The 16,853-nt window shown below is 45.2% G+C and overlaps 1 protein-coding gene across 2 annotated transcripts in view; it reads left to right on the top strand.

The window, feature by feature from the left end:
- tenm4 (teneurin transmembrane protein 4) overlaps window positions 1–16,853 on the top strand; it is a 678,489-nt gene that overhangs the window by 531,793 nt on the left and 129,843 nt on the right. For both annotated transcript variants that reach the window (XM_036964775.1, XM_036964776.1), the window contains 4 exons: window positions 9,362–9,463; window positions 9,673–9,849; window positions 10,971–11,377; window positions 11,604–11,795. In XM_036964775.1, the coding sequence (XP_036820670.1) occupies window positions 9,362–9,463; window positions 9,673–9,849; window positions 10,971–11,377; window positions 11,604–11,795 (878 nt within the window). The remainder of the gene's footprint in view (window positions 1–9,361; window positions 9,464–9,672; window positions 9,850–10,970; window positions 11,378–11,603; window positions 11,796–16,853) is intronic.

Here is a 16,853-nt window from a genome sequence, read left to right on the forward strand (position 1 = left end):
GACCCAATAAACAGAAACAAACGGAAAGGGAATTGATGGCAGGTAATAGGCCGGCGACGACGACCACCGAGCGCTGCCCGAACAGGAAGAGCCACCATCTTCGGCGAGATTTGTAACAAATGACCTCTGGTCTTATCTTTCTATTGGAACGTGTTTGGTCCAATGACCTCTGGTCTTTACTGTGTTTGGTCCAATGACCTCTGGTCTTTACTGTGTTTGGTCCAATGACCTCTAGTCTTTACTGGCTATTGGAACGTGTTTGGTCCAATGACCTCTGGTCTTTACTGTGTTTGGTCCAATGACCTCTGGTCTTTACTGGCTATTGGAACGTGTTTGGTCCAATGACCTCTGGTCTTTACTGTGTTTGGTCCAATGACCTCTGGTCTTATCTTTCTATTGGAACGTGTTTGGTCCAATGACCTCTGGTCTTTACTGTGTTTGGTCCAATGACCTCTGGTCTTTTCTGACTATTGGAACGTGTTTGGTCCAATGACCTCTGGTCTTTACTGTGTTTGGTCCAATGACCTCTGGTCTTTACTGTGTTTGGTCCAATGACCTCTGTTCTTTTCTGACTATTGGAACGTGTTTGGTCCAATGACCTCTGGTCTTTACTGTGTTTGGTCCAATGACCTCTGGTCTTTACTGTGTTTGGTCCAATGACCTCTGGTCTTTACTGTGTTTGGTCCAATGACCTCTGGTCTGTACTGTGTTTGGTCCAATGACCTCTGGTCTTTACTGGCAATTGGAACGTGTTTGGTCCAATGACCTCTGGTCTTTACTGTGTTTGGTCCAATGACCTCTGGTCTTTACTGTGTTTGGTCCAATGATCTCCGGTCTTATCTGGCTATTGGAACGTGTTTGGTCCAATGACCTCTGGTCTTTACTGTGTTTGGTCCAATGACCTCTGGTCTTTACTGTGTTTGGTCCAATGATCTCCGGTCTTATCTGGCTATTGGAACGTGTTTGGTCCAATGACCTCTGGTCTTTACTGTGTTTGGTCCAATGACCTCTGGTCTTTACTGTGTTTGGTCCAATGACCTCTGGTCTTTACTGGCTATTGGAACGTGTTTGGTCCAATGACCTCTGGTCTTTACTGGCTATTGGAACGTGTTTGGTCCAATGATGTTACGACTTCTATAAATGGTGCGGTGGAGGAGTCAAACGCAGAGAGCAGGTAATATTGTACGTGAATCTATTTATTCCAACGACAGCGGAGACATGGACATGCCAACACTAGGGCATAAGAAACCACCCGTCCAAAATACACAGGACTACAACTGTCCGGAAAATAATGAGATAACACCAACACCAAAATAACAGAGAACAAGCCCGCACAAATACCCAGCGGGCCTAGTGCCCTTAAATAGCCTACAAACAACACTAACTCAAAACAGGTGTACCCAATTAAACCCAATAAACAGAAACAAACGGAAAGGGAATCGATGGCAGCTAATAGGCCGGCGACGACGACCGCCGAGCACCGCCCGAACAGGAAGAGCCACCATCTTCGGCGAGATTTGTAACAAATGACCTCTGGTCTTATCTTTCTATTGGAACGTGTTTGGTCCAATGACCTCTGGTCTTTACTGTGTTTGGTCCAATGACCTCTGGTCTTTACTGTGTTTGGTCCAATGACCTCTGGTCTTTACTGTGTTTGGACCAATGACCTCTGGTCTTTACTGGCTATTGGAACGTGTTTGGTCCAATGACCTCTGGTCTTTACTGTGTTTGGTCCAATGATCTCCGGTCTTATCTTTCTATTGGAACGTGTTTGGTCCAATGACCTCTGGTCTTTACTGTGTTTGGTCCAATGACCTCTGGTCTTTACTGTGTTTGGTCCAATGACCTCTGGTCTTATCTGACTATTGGAACGTGTTTGGTCCAATGACCTCTGGTCTTTTCTGACTATTGGAACGTGTTTGGTCCAATGACCTCTGGTCTTTACTGTGTTTGGTCCAATGACCTCTGGTCTTTACTGTGTTTGGTCCAATGACCTCTGGTCTTTACTGGCTATTGGAACGTGTTTGGTCCAATGACCTCTGGTCTTTACTGTGTTTGGTCCAATGACCTCTGGTCTTTACTGTGTTTGGTCCAATGACCTCTGGTCTTTTCTGGCTATTGGAACGTGTTTGGTCCAATGACCTCTGGTCTTTACTGGCTATTGGAACGTGTTTGGTCCAATGACCTCTGGTCTTTACTGTGTTTGGTCCAATGACCTCTGGTCTTTACTGGCTATTGGAACGTGTTTGGTCCAATGACCTCTGGTCTTTACTGGCTATTGGAACGTGTTTGGTCCAATGACCTCTGGTCTTTACTGGCTATTGGAACGTGTTTGATCCAATGACCACCCTTCTTTACTGGCTATTGGAACGTGTTTGGTCCAATGACCTCTGGTATTTTCTCTCCTCTTCCCTTCGCTTTGTGTTTGCCTTTCAAATTAGGCCTCTGTTTTCCTAACCGTTTTTGTTGTTGTTATCCACAAGGTTAATAGTTTGACTCCGGCGAGAAATCTTGTTAATGTGTTTTTACAAAGGCGCTAGGGGTCTATGGTCTTGAAGTCTTGTTTTGAAAATAAATATTCTCCCCCAGTCCTCTGCTGAGTTCAAAGTTATATAGCAGGGAAAATCATGTCCTGGATCAAGATTACATTACCACGTTCCCACTTCAAGGGTGTTACAGAACGCTTCAGACAGAACGCTTCAGACAGAACGCTTCAGACAGAACGCTTCAGACAGAACGCTTCAGACAGAACGCTTCAGACAGAACGCTTCAGACAGAACGCTTCAGACAGAACGCTTTATCAAAACTGTTGTGACGATGATGACGCTCGTTTAGTTCAGTTCAAATCTGATGGTGCACTACTTTTACACAGGGCTCGTAGGGCTTTGTTCAATAGTAGTGCACTATATAGTAAATAGGGTGCCATTTCAGATGCAGACACAGTATTCAGACACAGTATTCAGACACAGTATTCAGACACAGTATTCAGACAGGGTATTCAGACAGGGTAATCAGACAGGGTACTCAGACAGGGTATTCAGACAGGGTATTCAGACAGGGTATTCAGACAGTGTACTCAGACAGGGTACTCAGACAGGGTATTCAGACAGTGTACTCAGACAGGGTACTCAGACAGTGTACTCAGACAGTGTACTCAGACAGGGTACTTAGACAGGGTATTCAGACAGTGTACTCAGACAGGGTACTCAGACAGTGTACTCAGACAGGGTATTCAGACGGTGTACTCAGACATGGTAATCAGACAGGGTATTCAGACAGTGTACTCAGACAGGGTATTCAGACAGGGTATTCAGACAGGGTATTCAGACACTGTATTCCGACAGTGTACTCAGACAGGGTAATCAGACAGGGTATTCAGACAGGGTATCAAGACAGGGTACTCAGACAGGGTACTCAGACAGGGTATTCAGACAGGGACTCAGACAGGGTATTCAGACAGGGTAATCAGACAGGGTACTCAGACAGGGTATTCAGACAGGGTACTCAGACAGGGTATTCAGACAGGGTATTCAGACAGGGTACTCAGACAGGGTATTCAGACAGAGTGGATTACTTATTTTCTCTAGACAAGCATCACATTGATAAGAGCAGAATCTGGAGGAAAAGCTCATGGTGAACGGCCAGGCTATTGTCAAACAAGAGAACTTACTAATACAACTAGATGGTTTCAGAGGGAGTTCATCACCCAGAGAGTTATAATACAACTAGATGGTTTCAGAGGGAGTTCATCACCCAGAGAGTTATAATACAACTAGATGGTTTCAGAGGGAGTTCATCACCCAGAGATTTATAATACAACTAGATGGTTTCAGAGGGAGTTCATCACCCAGAGAGTTATAATTCAACTAGATGGTTTCAGAGGGAGTTCATCACCCAGAGAGTTATAATACAACTAGATGGTTTCAGAGGGAGTTCATCACCCAGAGAGTTATAATACAACTAGATGGTTTTAAAGGGTTCAGTTTTAGTGACCGTCTGTCCCTGTGTTGGTGTCTGAGGTTGTAGTCAGGGGGTAGGTGGTGCAGGGTGTGCTTGGGTTACAGAATGTGTGAAGAGAGGAAGAGGGGCTGGAGAACGATCCATCTCATCACTCATCTCTGGGCGGTCTGTCGGTGTGAAAACCCCTTTTCAGCCAGCCAGGCAGCATATACCATCTCATCTCTCCTGAGCCTCATCAGCTTCCTCTGCCTCGCCACCTCCACACTCATTAAATATTCAACCACCAGTGTTGACAGGAAATAGGTTTTAAGAAATGTTAAATCCTCCCCTCCTTCTCCTCCTCGTCCTCCTCTCATTCCCAGAGTCAATACATTTTCTGCTCTGTCTGTCTCTGTCTGTCTGTCTGTCTGTCTGTCTGTCTGTCTGTCTGTCTGTCTGTCTGTCTGTCTGTTTCTGTCTCTGTCTCTGTCTCTGTCTGTCTGTCTGTCTGTCTGTCTGTCTGTCTGTATGTCTGTCTGTATGTCGGTCTGTATGTCTGTCGGTCTGTCTGTTTCTGTCTCTGTCTGTCCTGTTTGTTGTGAGGAGAAGAGAGGATGAGGAGAGAGAAGAGTAGAGGGGGAACATAGGTACCTAGAGGTAGTGTAGGGATGCATCCCAAATGGCACCCTATTCCCTATGCGGGCGCCAACCTATGTCTTACTGTATAAATTCCCTCTGTCTGGAGGGATTGAGGAGGGAGAATGGTTATAGGATGTCAGACATCCCCAGCTCAGTGCTGGTTGAAATGGCACCCTATTCCCTATATAGTGCACTGCCTTTGACCAGGGCCTGCATAGGGAATAGGGTGCCATGCCAGACCTAGCAAGGAGATCTGAAAGCAGCCCAGAGGCTGGGAATGATGACTGAGCACAAAGTTTGAGTCAAGACGGAACTGATTGCGCCCCCAAAATGAGGGATGTGTGTGGACAGGCTGACTGGCTGGGTATACCTCAGCCGACGCATGTCATCGGTCGGCGAACATTCTCCAGGAAGTGTTTTCCTGGGACCTGCTGTGTTGGGAGGCTGATGCTGCATCCACAACGGTACCTTATTCCTATGTAGTGTGCTAGAACTGACCAGGGACCATAAGGCACTACATTGGGAATAGGGTACCGTATGGAATTATGTTGGGGTTGGGGGGGAAGGCCTTGCAATTTATGTTGGGGTTGGGGGGGAAGGTCTAGCTATTTATGTTGGGGTTGGGTTGGGGGAGGCCTAGCTATTTATGTTGGGGTTGGGGGGGAAGGTCTAGCTATTTATGTTGGGGTTGGGGGGTAGGCCTAGCAATTTACAGTGCCTTGGAAAAGTATTCATACCCTTTGGCATTTTTCCTATTTTGTTGCATTACAACCTGTAATTTAAATATATTTTTATTTGGATTTCATGTAATGGACATACACAAAATAGTCCAAATTGGTGAAGTGAAATGTAAAAAATTACTTGTTTCAAAAAACAAAAACAAAACGGAAAAGTGGTCCATGCATATTTATTATCCCCCTTTGCTATGAAGCCATTAAATAAGATCTGGTGCAACCAATTACCTTCAATTAGATAAATAAAGTCCCCCTGTGTGCAATTTAAGTGTCACATGATCTGTCACATGATCTCAGTGTATATATACACCTGTTTTGAAAGGCCCCAGAGTCTGCAACACCACTATGCAAGGGGCACCACCAAGCAAGCGGCACCATGAAGACCAAGAAGCTCTCCAAACAGGTCAGGGACAAAGTTGTGGAGAAGTACAGATCAGGGTTGGGTTATAAAAAAATATTAGAAACTTTGAACATCCCACAGAGCACCATTAAATCCATTATTAAAAAATTGAAGGAATATGGCACCACAACAAACCTGCCAAGAGAGGGCTGCCCACCAAAACTCATGGACCAGGCAAGGAGGAAATTAATCAGAGAAGCAACAAAGAGACCAACAATAACCCTGAAGGAGCTGCAAAGCTCCACAGCGGAGATTGGCGTATCTGTCCATAGGACCACTTTAAGCCATACACTCCACAGAGCTGGGCTTTACTGAAGAGTGGCCAGAAATAGAGTGGCCAGAAAAAAGCCATTGCTTAAAGAACACGTTAGCTGTTCGCCAAAAGGCATGTGGGAGACACCCCAAACATATGGAAGAAGGCACTCTGGTCAGATGAGACTAAAATTGAGGAATCAAGGAAAACGCTATGTCTGGCGCAAACCCAACACCTCGCATCACCCAGAGAACACCATTCCCACAGTAAAGCATGGTGGTGGCAGCATCATGTTGTGGGGATGTTTTTCATTGGCAGGTACTGGGAAACAGGTCAGAATTGAAGGAATGATGGATAGCACTAAATACAGTGAAATTCTTGAAGGAAACCTGTTTCAGTCTTGCAGAGATTTGAGACTGGGACAGAGGTTCACCTTCCAGCAGGACAATGACCCTAAGCATACTGCTAAAGCAACACTTGAGTAGTTTAAGACATTTAAATGTCTTGGGATGGCCTAAATCCAATTGAGAATCTGTGGTATGACTTAAAGATTGCTGTACACAAGTGGAACCCATCCAACTTGAAGTTTTACCTTGAAGAATGGGTAAAATCCCAGTGGCTAGATGTGCCAAGCTTGTAGAGACATACCCCAAGAGACTTGCAGAATATTTAGCATCTTCAAAGTGGTAGGCATGTTGTGTAAATCAAATGATACAACCCCCCCCCCCAAAAAAATATATTTTAATTCCAGGTTATAATGCAACAAAACAGGAAAAATGCCAAGGGGGTGAATATTTTCACAAGCCACTGTATGTTGTTTTTTATTTAAACTTTATTTAACTAGGAAAGTCAGTTAAGAACAAATTCTTATTTACAATGACGGCCTAGGAACAGTGGGTTAACTGCCTGTTGAGGGGCAGAATGACAGATTTGTACCTTGTCAGCTCGGGGGTTTGAACTTGCAACCTTCCAGTTACTAGTCCAACGCTTTAACCACTAGGCTACCCTGGGTTGGGGGGGGAAGGTCTATTTATGTTGGGGTTGGGGGGAAGGTCTAGCTATTTATGTTGGGGTTGGGGGGAAGGTCTAGCTATTTATGTTGGGGTTGGGGGAAGGTCTAGCTATTTATGTTGGGGTTGGGGGATGGTCTAGCTATTTATGTTGGGGTTGGGGGGAAGGTCTAGCTATTTATGTTGGGGTTAGGGGGAAGGCCTAGCTCTTAATGTTGGGGTTGGGATGGGGAGAAGGGGATGGGTTCAAGAGGCCTAGATCTTAATGTTGAGGTTGGGATTGCGGAAAGGGGATTGGGTTGGGGGAGGCCTAGCTATTTATGTTTGGGTTGGGATGGGGGGAAGGGAATGGGTTGGGGAGGCCTAGCTATTTATGTTGGGGTTGGGATGGGGGGAAGGGGATTGGGTTGGTGGGAGGCCTAGCTCTTAATGTTGGGGATGGGGGGAAGGGGCTTGGGTTGGTGGGAGGCCTAGCTCTTAATGTTGGGGATGGGGGGGAAGGGGATGGGTTGGGGAGGCCTAGCTATTTATGTTGGGGTTGGGATGGGGGGAAGGGGATGGGTTCGCGAGGCCTAGCTCTTAATGTTGGGGTTGGGATTGCGGAAAGGGGATTGGGTTGGGGGAGGCCTAGCTATTTATGTTGGGGTTGGGATGGGGGGAAGGGGATGGGTTGGGGAGTTCTAGCTATCTGTGTTTTTATTGGAGGCTGGAGGCTTGTAGAATGCAGGCAGGCAGAGCTGTTGGGATCAGCTTGTGAAGTGGAATTTAACGTGGCATCCTGAGCTTATTTCACATTTATCAGTTAGAAACAATTTCCCCCGGGCCATTTTAATCCACAAGTCAGCGGTTTTAAGTTTTTCATCTATGTTTTTTTTTGCTGATGTATTGTTCAACTATTGTCAGTTGAAGGTTGAACCCACTTTGTGACCAAATCAAAACCCTGTATCTTCCTCTATAGACAAGTCACCGTGATGTATATTGTCTCTCACAGTGTTGAATTCTGCAGGATTTTCACCATCTGTGTGTTGTTTTGTTGTTGTTTTTGTTGTTGTTGTTGTTGTTGTTATACACAGTCTATAAAATACCCTTCAAAGTATTCTCTTAATAAATTGAGGATTTCTGTTTTGACGAAGCCAAGTTCATAACATAATTTACCACTATGTTAACATATTAGTTGATACTTTACGGATTGCTCCCCAATCATTTTCTGAGGTTGGAGGTTTGTGAACATTGTATTATTAACCAACCCACTATGAAAGGTTACTCAGGTGTAGTAATTGCAAGGTAATTTGATCCTGCTTTGTCCTATTTCCCAGTTGTAGGATGAGGAATCATCCAGCCCTCATGTGATAAACTGTCCGGGCATCGAGAAATGCCCTTTCTATTTCCCAGTAAATGAAGAGCTCTTTTCCTTTTTGCTGTTGAAATACGACGCTTCATATAGCTCTCCTCAGAGAGGCGTGTGGGGGGGGGGGGGGGGTATTATTTTCATAACAATAAGTCATAATTTGGGAGGCTGGAGGTGAGCAGTGCCTTTCATTCCATAAGTAGTCCTCCATTTGTGGTGGTGTGTGTGTGTGTGGGGGGGGTTAGTCCTCCATTTTCTCTTCAAGGACTTTACCTCCTGCCGTGTTTTTTTTTCCATTAACAAATTAATGACCCACAGCTGAGAGAGACATCCACTGTGAGGGGTGGAGGGCTGAGGTGTGGCTATAGTATATCTCCTCCCTAAATGAGCTCCCAGGCCTGTGGAGCTGTTATGAGATAGCTGGATGTTTTCAACACTATCTACCAGTCCTATAAATGCTTCTCAACAACTCTTGTTGCCCCCCCAGGCTTTTGTTTCCCTCTCAAATGAATGTGAAAAATGTGTTGATCGATACAAACATACTTTCAGTTTTGGACCTGAAGCACCTGTCCTCACATTGTCTGTCTGTCTGTCTGTCTGTCTGTCTGTCTGTCTGTCTGTCTGTCTGTCTGTCTGTCTCCCCCCCCCCTCAGGTGTATCTGGAGTGGTCCACTCACCTCCCAGACCTCTCCTCACATCTCTACTGTCTCCTCTCCTCACAGCTCTACTGTCTCCTCTCCTCACAGCTCTACTGCCTCCTCTCCTCACAGCTCTACTTTCTCCTCTCCTCACAACTCTACTGTCTGTTGTTGACCTCTCCTCACATCTCTACTGCCTCCTCTCCTCACATCTCTACTGTCTGTTGTTGACCTCTCCTCACATCTCTACTGTCTGTTGTTGACCTCTCAGTCAGTCCCATGGATAACTCTCTGTATGCTGTGTGTCTGTTCCTCTGTAGGTGCGTCTGGAGTGGCCCACAGACCTGGCTGTCAGTCCCATGGATAACTCTCTGTATGTTGTGTGTCTGTTCCTCTGTAGGTGCGTCTGGAGTGGCCCACAGACCTGGCTGTCAGTCCCATGGATAACTCTCTGTATGTCCTGGATAACAATGTGGTACTACAGATCTCAGAGAACCACCAGGTGAGGAAACAAAACACTAGACTGTACTGTACTAGACTTTACTTGAAAATATTGTGATATGTGGTTGTTTTACCTACGTAAGTTGAATACACTGACCTTAGTTGAATGCACTGACCTTAGTTGAATGCGCTGATTGTAATTCCCTCTGGATAAGAGTGTTAGACCGTCTGGTACATTTAAATGATTCAAATGTCAATTGTAACCACCAGGTGCGTATCGTGGCAGGGAGGCCCATGCACTGCCAGGTGCCCGGCCTGGACCACTTCCTGGTCAGCAAGGTGGCCGTCCACGCCACCCTGGAGTCGGCCAACGCTCTCGCCGTCTCTCACAATGGCATCCTGTATATCTCTGAGTCAGACGAGAAGAAGATCAACCGTGTGAGACAGGTGAGATAGAGAAACAACTTCTTACTTTTACCTGGACTTATCTGGGTCCATCATACCTGGACTTATCTGGGTCCATCGTACCTGGACTTATCTGGGTCCATCGTACCTGGACTTATCTGGGTCCATCGTACCTGGACTTATCTGGGTCCATCGTACCTGGACTTATCTGGGTCCATCGTACCTGGACTTATCTGGGTCCATCGTACCTGGACTTATCTGGGTCCATCGTACCTGGACTTATCTGGGTCCATCGTACCTGGACTTATCTGGGTCCATCGTACCTGGACTTATCTGGGTCCATCGTACCTGGACTTATCTGGGTCCATCATATCTGGGTCCATCATACCTGGACTTATCTGGGTCCATCATACCTGGACTTATCTGGGTCCATCATATCCGGGTCCATCCTATCCGGGTCCATCATATCTGGGTCCATCATATCTGGGTCCATCATACCTGGACTTATCTGGGTCCATCATATCTGGGTCCATCATATCTGGGTCCATCATACCTGGACTTATCTGGGTCCATCATAACTGGACTTATCTGAGTCCATCATACTTGGACTTATCCAGTCTCACAATATAACCCTTTATAATCTGTTAGAATCAAATCAAATGTATTTATATAGCCCTTCTTACATCAGCTGATATCTCAAAGTGCTGTACAGAAACCCAGGGGGGGGCGCCAACCCAGACAACCCAGACAGGAAGATCACATCAGTGACTCAACCCACTCAAGTGACGCACCATAATCTCCACCTGGCACAGCCAGAAGAGAATTGGCCACCCCCCATAGCCTGGTTCCTCTCTAGTTTTCTTCCTAGGTTCCTGCCTTTCTAGGGAGTTTTTCCTAGCCACCGTGCTTTACACCTGCATTGCTTGCTGTTTGGGGTTTTAGGCTGGGTTTCTGTACAGCACTTTGAGATATCAGCTGACGTAAAAAGGGCTTTGTAAATACATTAGATTGATTGATTGATTGATTGATTACCTAGACTACTATTGTACTGTTTTACTGTTTTACTTGCAATGATCATGATCGTTGAACGCACTGTAATACTCTCTGTCCGGACAAGACGGAGCATCTTTTACTCGGATGTAAACATTTCCTGTAAATTTCAGGTGTCCACCAACGGAGAGATTTCATTGGTGGCCGGGGCGCCCAGCGGCTGTGACTGTAACAACGACGCTAACTGTGACTGTTACTCCGGCGACGATGGCTACGCAAAAGATGCCAGAGTCAACGCCCCGTCGTCATTGGCCGTCTCCCCTGACGGTGAACTCTTCGTCGCCGACCTTGGCAACATCCGTATTCGCTCCGTCCGACGGAACAAGCCTTACCTGAACCCACTGAGCATGTACGAGGTCTCCTCCCCGATTAGCGATGAACTCTATCTCTTTGACTCCAATGGCAGTCACATCTATACTCAGAGTCTGACCACTGGGGATGACATCTATAACCTGACCTACTCCGGAGAGGGAGACCTGGCCAGCATCACGGATCAGAACAACAACATAGTGACGATCAGGTGTCCTGCCTTTATCTATTCATGTATCTGTTTTGTTGCTACACTAGTCTGTTATTTTACTAATTGAATTGTTATCTTAGTTTTATGTTTGTCTAGAAAAATTTTTTTTTTTCTTTTTCACCTTTTATTAGTTTATTCGTTAAGCACTTTCAACTGCATTTGCTGTCAGAAATATGCTATATACACTGTACATGAAGTTTGATGAATGAATTGATTGATTGATCAGGAGGGATACAACAGGCATGCCTCTGTGGTTGATGGTGCCTGATGGACAGACTTTCTGGTTCACCATTGGGACCAACAACGCCCTGAAGACCATCGCTGCTCAGGGGCAGGAGCTGGCTATGATGACCTATCACGGGAGCTCCTCATTGCTGGCTACGAAGAGTAACAACAACGGATGGACCACCTTCTATGAGTAAGTAGACAAAATTATTTTGTTTACCCCAAACACACCTGCATCCCAAAGCAATTTCAGTACAAAATCTATGTGCCAGGCTCCCAGCTGAGTTGATTACAGACTAAGGCTTTGCAGTAGCTGCGTTAGATCAAAGCTGAATTCTTAATGGTCTTTTCTCTGACAACCCCCCCCCCCCCCCCCAAAAAATCATTTTTTCTGGATAACATCATGTTACTATGGATCCCATCACTTGGCTTGCCTCAGAGCTAGAATCATTGGTGTCTGTTTCAAAGTAACACTAAAAGTTGAGCAAGGGGGTGACTTAGTTTAGTTGGTGGGGGGTGACTTAGTTTAGTTGGTAGGGGGGTGACTTAGTTTAGTTGGTAGGGGGTGACTTAGTTTAGTTGGTAGGGGGTGACTTAGTTTAGTTGGTAGGGGGGTGACTTAGTTTAGTTGGTGGGGGGTGACTTAGTTTAGTTGGTAGGGGGTGACTTAGTTTAGTTGGTAGGGGGTGACTTAGTTTAGTTGGTAGGGGGTGACTTAGTTTAGTTGGTAGGGGGTGACTTAGTTTAGTTGGTGGGGGGTGACTTAGTTTAGTTGGTAGGGGGGTGACTTAGTTTAGTTGGTAGGGGGTGACTTAGTTTAGTTGGTAGGGGGGTGACTTAGTTTAGTTGGTAGGGGGGTGACTTAGTTTAGTTGGTAGGGGGGTGACTTAGTTTAGTTGGTAGGGGGGTGACTTAGTTTAGTTGGTAGGGGGGTGACTTAGTTTAGTTGGTAGGGGGGTGACTTAGTTTAGTTGGTAGGTGGGTGACTTAGTTTAGTTGGTAGGTGGGTGACTTTAGTTTAGTTGGTAGGTGGGTGACTTTAGTTTAGTTGGCTGGTGGGTGGGTGGCTAGTTTAGTTGGCTGGTGGGTGGGTGGCTAGTTTAGTTGGAAGGTGTGTGGCTTTAGTTTAGTTGGCTGGTGGGTGGGTGACTAGTTTAGTTGGAAGATGTGTGGCTTTAGTTTATTTGGAAGGTGGGTGGCTTTAGTTTAGTTGGCTGGTGTGTGGCTTTAGTTTAGTTGGAAGGTAGGTTGCTTTAGTTTAGTTGGAAGGTGGGTGGCTTTGATTTAGTTGGAAGGTGGGTGGCTTTGATTTAGTTGGAAGGTGGGTGGCTTTGATTTAGTTGGAAGGTGGGTGGCTTTGATTTAGTTGGAAGGTGGGTGGCTTTTAATTGTCTCTCTTATGAATGAAATACAGGACCTGTACGAGACAGGATGTAATTCAAATCAAATCACATTGTATTTGTCATATGCGAAGAATACAACAGTTGTAGGCCTTACCATGAAATGCTTACTTACAAGCCCTTAACCAACAATGCGGTTTAAAAAAAAATGAGGAAACATATTTTCTAAATATCCTATTGCCTCTCATATCAATCAGACATGTAGGACCTGTACGAGACAGGACGTTATTCTATTGCCTCTCATATCAATCAGACATGTAGGACCTGTACGAGACAGGACGTTATCCTATTGCCTCTCATATCAATCAGACATGTCGGACCTGTACGAGTGTTTGATAGAGATATTTTGTCTGGAAGGAGTAACGGACTGTATTGAGGAAAAGCCCTATAAGTTAGCTAAGAGTAACGCTATAGTCAGTGAAATGAAGTCAATAGACATGTACACATGTTTAATGGTAGATATGACGACATATTTAATGGTAGATATGAAAACATGTTTAATGGTAGTTAATGGTAGATATGAAAACATGTGTAATGGTAGATATGAAAACATGTTTAATGGTAGTTAATGGTAGATATGAAGACATGTTTAATGGTAGTTAATGGTAGATATGAAAACATGTGTAATGGTAGATATGAAGACGTGTTAATGGTAGATATGAAAACGTGTTTAATGGTAGATATGAAAACGTGTTTAATGGTAGATATGAAAACGTGTTTAATGGTAGATATGAAAACGTGTTTAATGGTAGATATGAAAACGTGTTTAATGGTAGATATGAAAACGTGTTTAATGGTAGATATGAAAACGTGTTTAATGGTAGATATGAAAACATGTGTAATGGTAGTTAATGGTAGATATGAAAACATGTTTAATGGTAGATATGAGAACATGTGTAATGGTAGATATGAAAACATGTTTAATGGTAGATATGAAGACGTGTTTAATGGTAGATATGAAAACATGTTTAATGGTAGATATGAAGACATGTTTAATGGTAGATATGAAAACATGTTTAATGGTAGATATGAAGACATGTTTAATGGTAGATATGAAGACATGTTTAATGGTAGATATGAAAACATGTTTAATGGTAGATATTCATTTTTTCCCCCCCAAACATCTTCAATTGATGTCCCTCTAAGTTAAGTGCTTCCTGCTGTTAAATCGTTTCCATCTTCAGTGTTGTAAAAACGCCCATATCAGGTGTCGTACTGTGGCTGACAGGGTCGTGCTGCAACGTGATAATGACATCATCAGCCGTTTCAGAGAAATACAAAAGGAAGACTATTGGACAGTAGGTCCAACCACTCGGTGAGTCTGTCACTGCCCACAGGCAGAGCTGTCCTCCATGGCACTGCTAGGTCGATAGATATAGGCATGCATCCATCAATTGTACCCTACCCCCCTACGTAGTGCACTACTACCCTATGGGCCCTGGTCAAAAGTAGTGCACTATGAAGGGAATAGGGTGCCATTCATTCTACTTGTTGTGTTCAATAATGCCCATTTCAGATGACAGCCACATCACACGTAGGTGTTAAACATCAGTGTAGATTAAACGGAGCCCTCTGATTGGTGTGTCAGAGATGAGGTATCCCATCATCCACCTGGAACAAATTTCTCCACAGTCAATCAGGTGGATTATCATCACAATGATGAATGACACACACAGAAACACACACACACACGCAAACACACACACACACACACACAGAAACACACACACACACACACACACACACACACACAGACAGAAACACACACATAAACACACACACACACACACACAGAAACACACACACACAGAAACACACACACACACACACACACACACACAGAAACACACACACAGAAACACACACACACACACATTCACACACACGCAAACACATACACACATACGCACGCACACAAACACACACACAAACACACACGCGTGCGCACACACATATGCACGCACACACATATACACACACAAACACAGACAAAAACGCATGCACGCACACACACAAACACACACAAACACACACGCGTGCGCACACACAGACAAAAATGCATGCAGGCACACAGACACACACACACACACACACACACACACACACAGGAAGGACAATCTGATTGACCTGTGTGGTCCCTATCCATTTGCTATAGTATCCTATAGAACACAACTGTCCTCTTTCAACAGGTCCAATATATAATAGAGATGATATGTTATAGAATGCCCTGGTGCTCGGGTTTCGAGGTTCTCCGCTAATTGGATCTCGATTTGAAATGTGTTTTCATACTATTGAATGGGTTGACCTTGGGCCCTACTGGGCTAACACGGCATGACTGATCTCTGTAAAGAACACTCAAGTGTTTTTTCTCCTCTACCGCACACTACCTACAAAACAGACTCTAATAAATAGTACCAACAGTCTCTGTTCATATAGTATCAACTCTCTCCCCTGTGTGTGTGTATAGGACCTACTGTATATACGCTGAGTATAAAAACCATCAGTTTATGTCTTTCCAGGAGATAGACTGACCAGGTGAATCCAGGTGAAAGCTATGATCCCTTATTGATGTCACCTGTTAAATCCACTTCAAATCAGTGTAGATGAAGGGGAGGAGTCACGTTAAAGAAGGATTTTTAAGCCTTGAGACAATTGAGACGTGGATTGTATTGTGTCTGTGTGCCATTCAGAGGGTGAACGGGCAAGACAAAATATTTAAGTGCCTTTGAACGGGGTATGGTAGTAGGGGTCTTTGAACGGGGTATGGTAGTAGGTACCTTTGAACAGGGTATGGTAGTAGGTGTCTGAACGGGGTATGTGGTAGGTGCCTTTGAACGGGGTATGGTAGTAGGTGCCTTTGAACGGGGTATGGTAGTAGGGGTCTTTGAACGGGGTATGGTAGTAGGTACCTTTGAACAGGGTATGGTAGTAGGTGCCTTTGAACAGGGTATGGTGGTAGGTGCCTTTGAACGGGGTATGGTAGTAGGTACCTTTGAACAGGGTATGGTAGTAGGTGTCTGAACGGGGTATGGTAGTAGGTGCCTTTGAACGGGGTATGGTAGTAGGTGCCTTTGAACGGGGTATGGTACTAGGTGCCTTTGAACGGGGTATGGTAGTAGGTGCCTTTGAACGGGGTATGGTAGTAGGTGCCTTTGAACGGGGTATGGTAGTAGGTGTCTTTGAACAGGGTATGGTAGTAGGTGCCTTTGAACGGGGTATGGTAGTAGGTGCCTTTGAACAGGGTATGGTAGTAGGTGCCTTTGAACGGGGTATGGTAGTAGGTGTCTGAACGGGGTATGGTAGTAGGTGCCTTTGAACGGGGTATGGTAGTAGGTGTCTGAACGGGGTATGGTAGTAGGTGCCTTTGAACGGGGTATGGTAGTAGGTGTCTGAATGGGGGTATGGTAGTAGGTGCCTTTGAACGGGGTATGGTAGTAGGTGTCTGAACGGGGGTATGGTAGTAGGTGCCTTTGAACGGGGTATGGTAGTAGGTGCCTTTGAACGGGGGTATGGTAGTAGGTGCCTTTGAACGGGGTATGGTAGTAGGTGTCTGAACGGGGTATGGTAGTAGGTGCCTTTGAACGGGGTATGGTAGTAGGTGCCTTTGAACGGGGTATGGTAGTAGGTGTCTGAACGGGGTATGGTAGTAGGTGCCTTTGAACGGGGTATGGTAGTAGGTGCCTTTGAACGGGGTATGGTAGTAGGTGCCTTTGAACGGGGTATGGTAGTAGGTGCCTTTGAACGGGGTATGGTGATAGGTGCCTTTGAACAGGGTATGGTAGTAGGTGTCTGAACGGGGTATGGTAGTAGGTGCCTTTGAACGGGGTATGGTAGTAGGTGCCTTTGAACGG

Source organism: Oncorhynchus mykiss, chromosome 27 (genome assembly GCF_013265735.2).
Source record: "Oncorhynchus mykiss isolate Arlee chromosome 27, USDA_OmykA_1.1, whole genome shotgun sequence".
Taxonomy (NCBI): domain Eukaryota; kingdom Metazoa; phylum Chordata; class Actinopteri; order Salmoniformes; family Salmonidae; genus Oncorhynchus; species Oncorhynchus mykiss.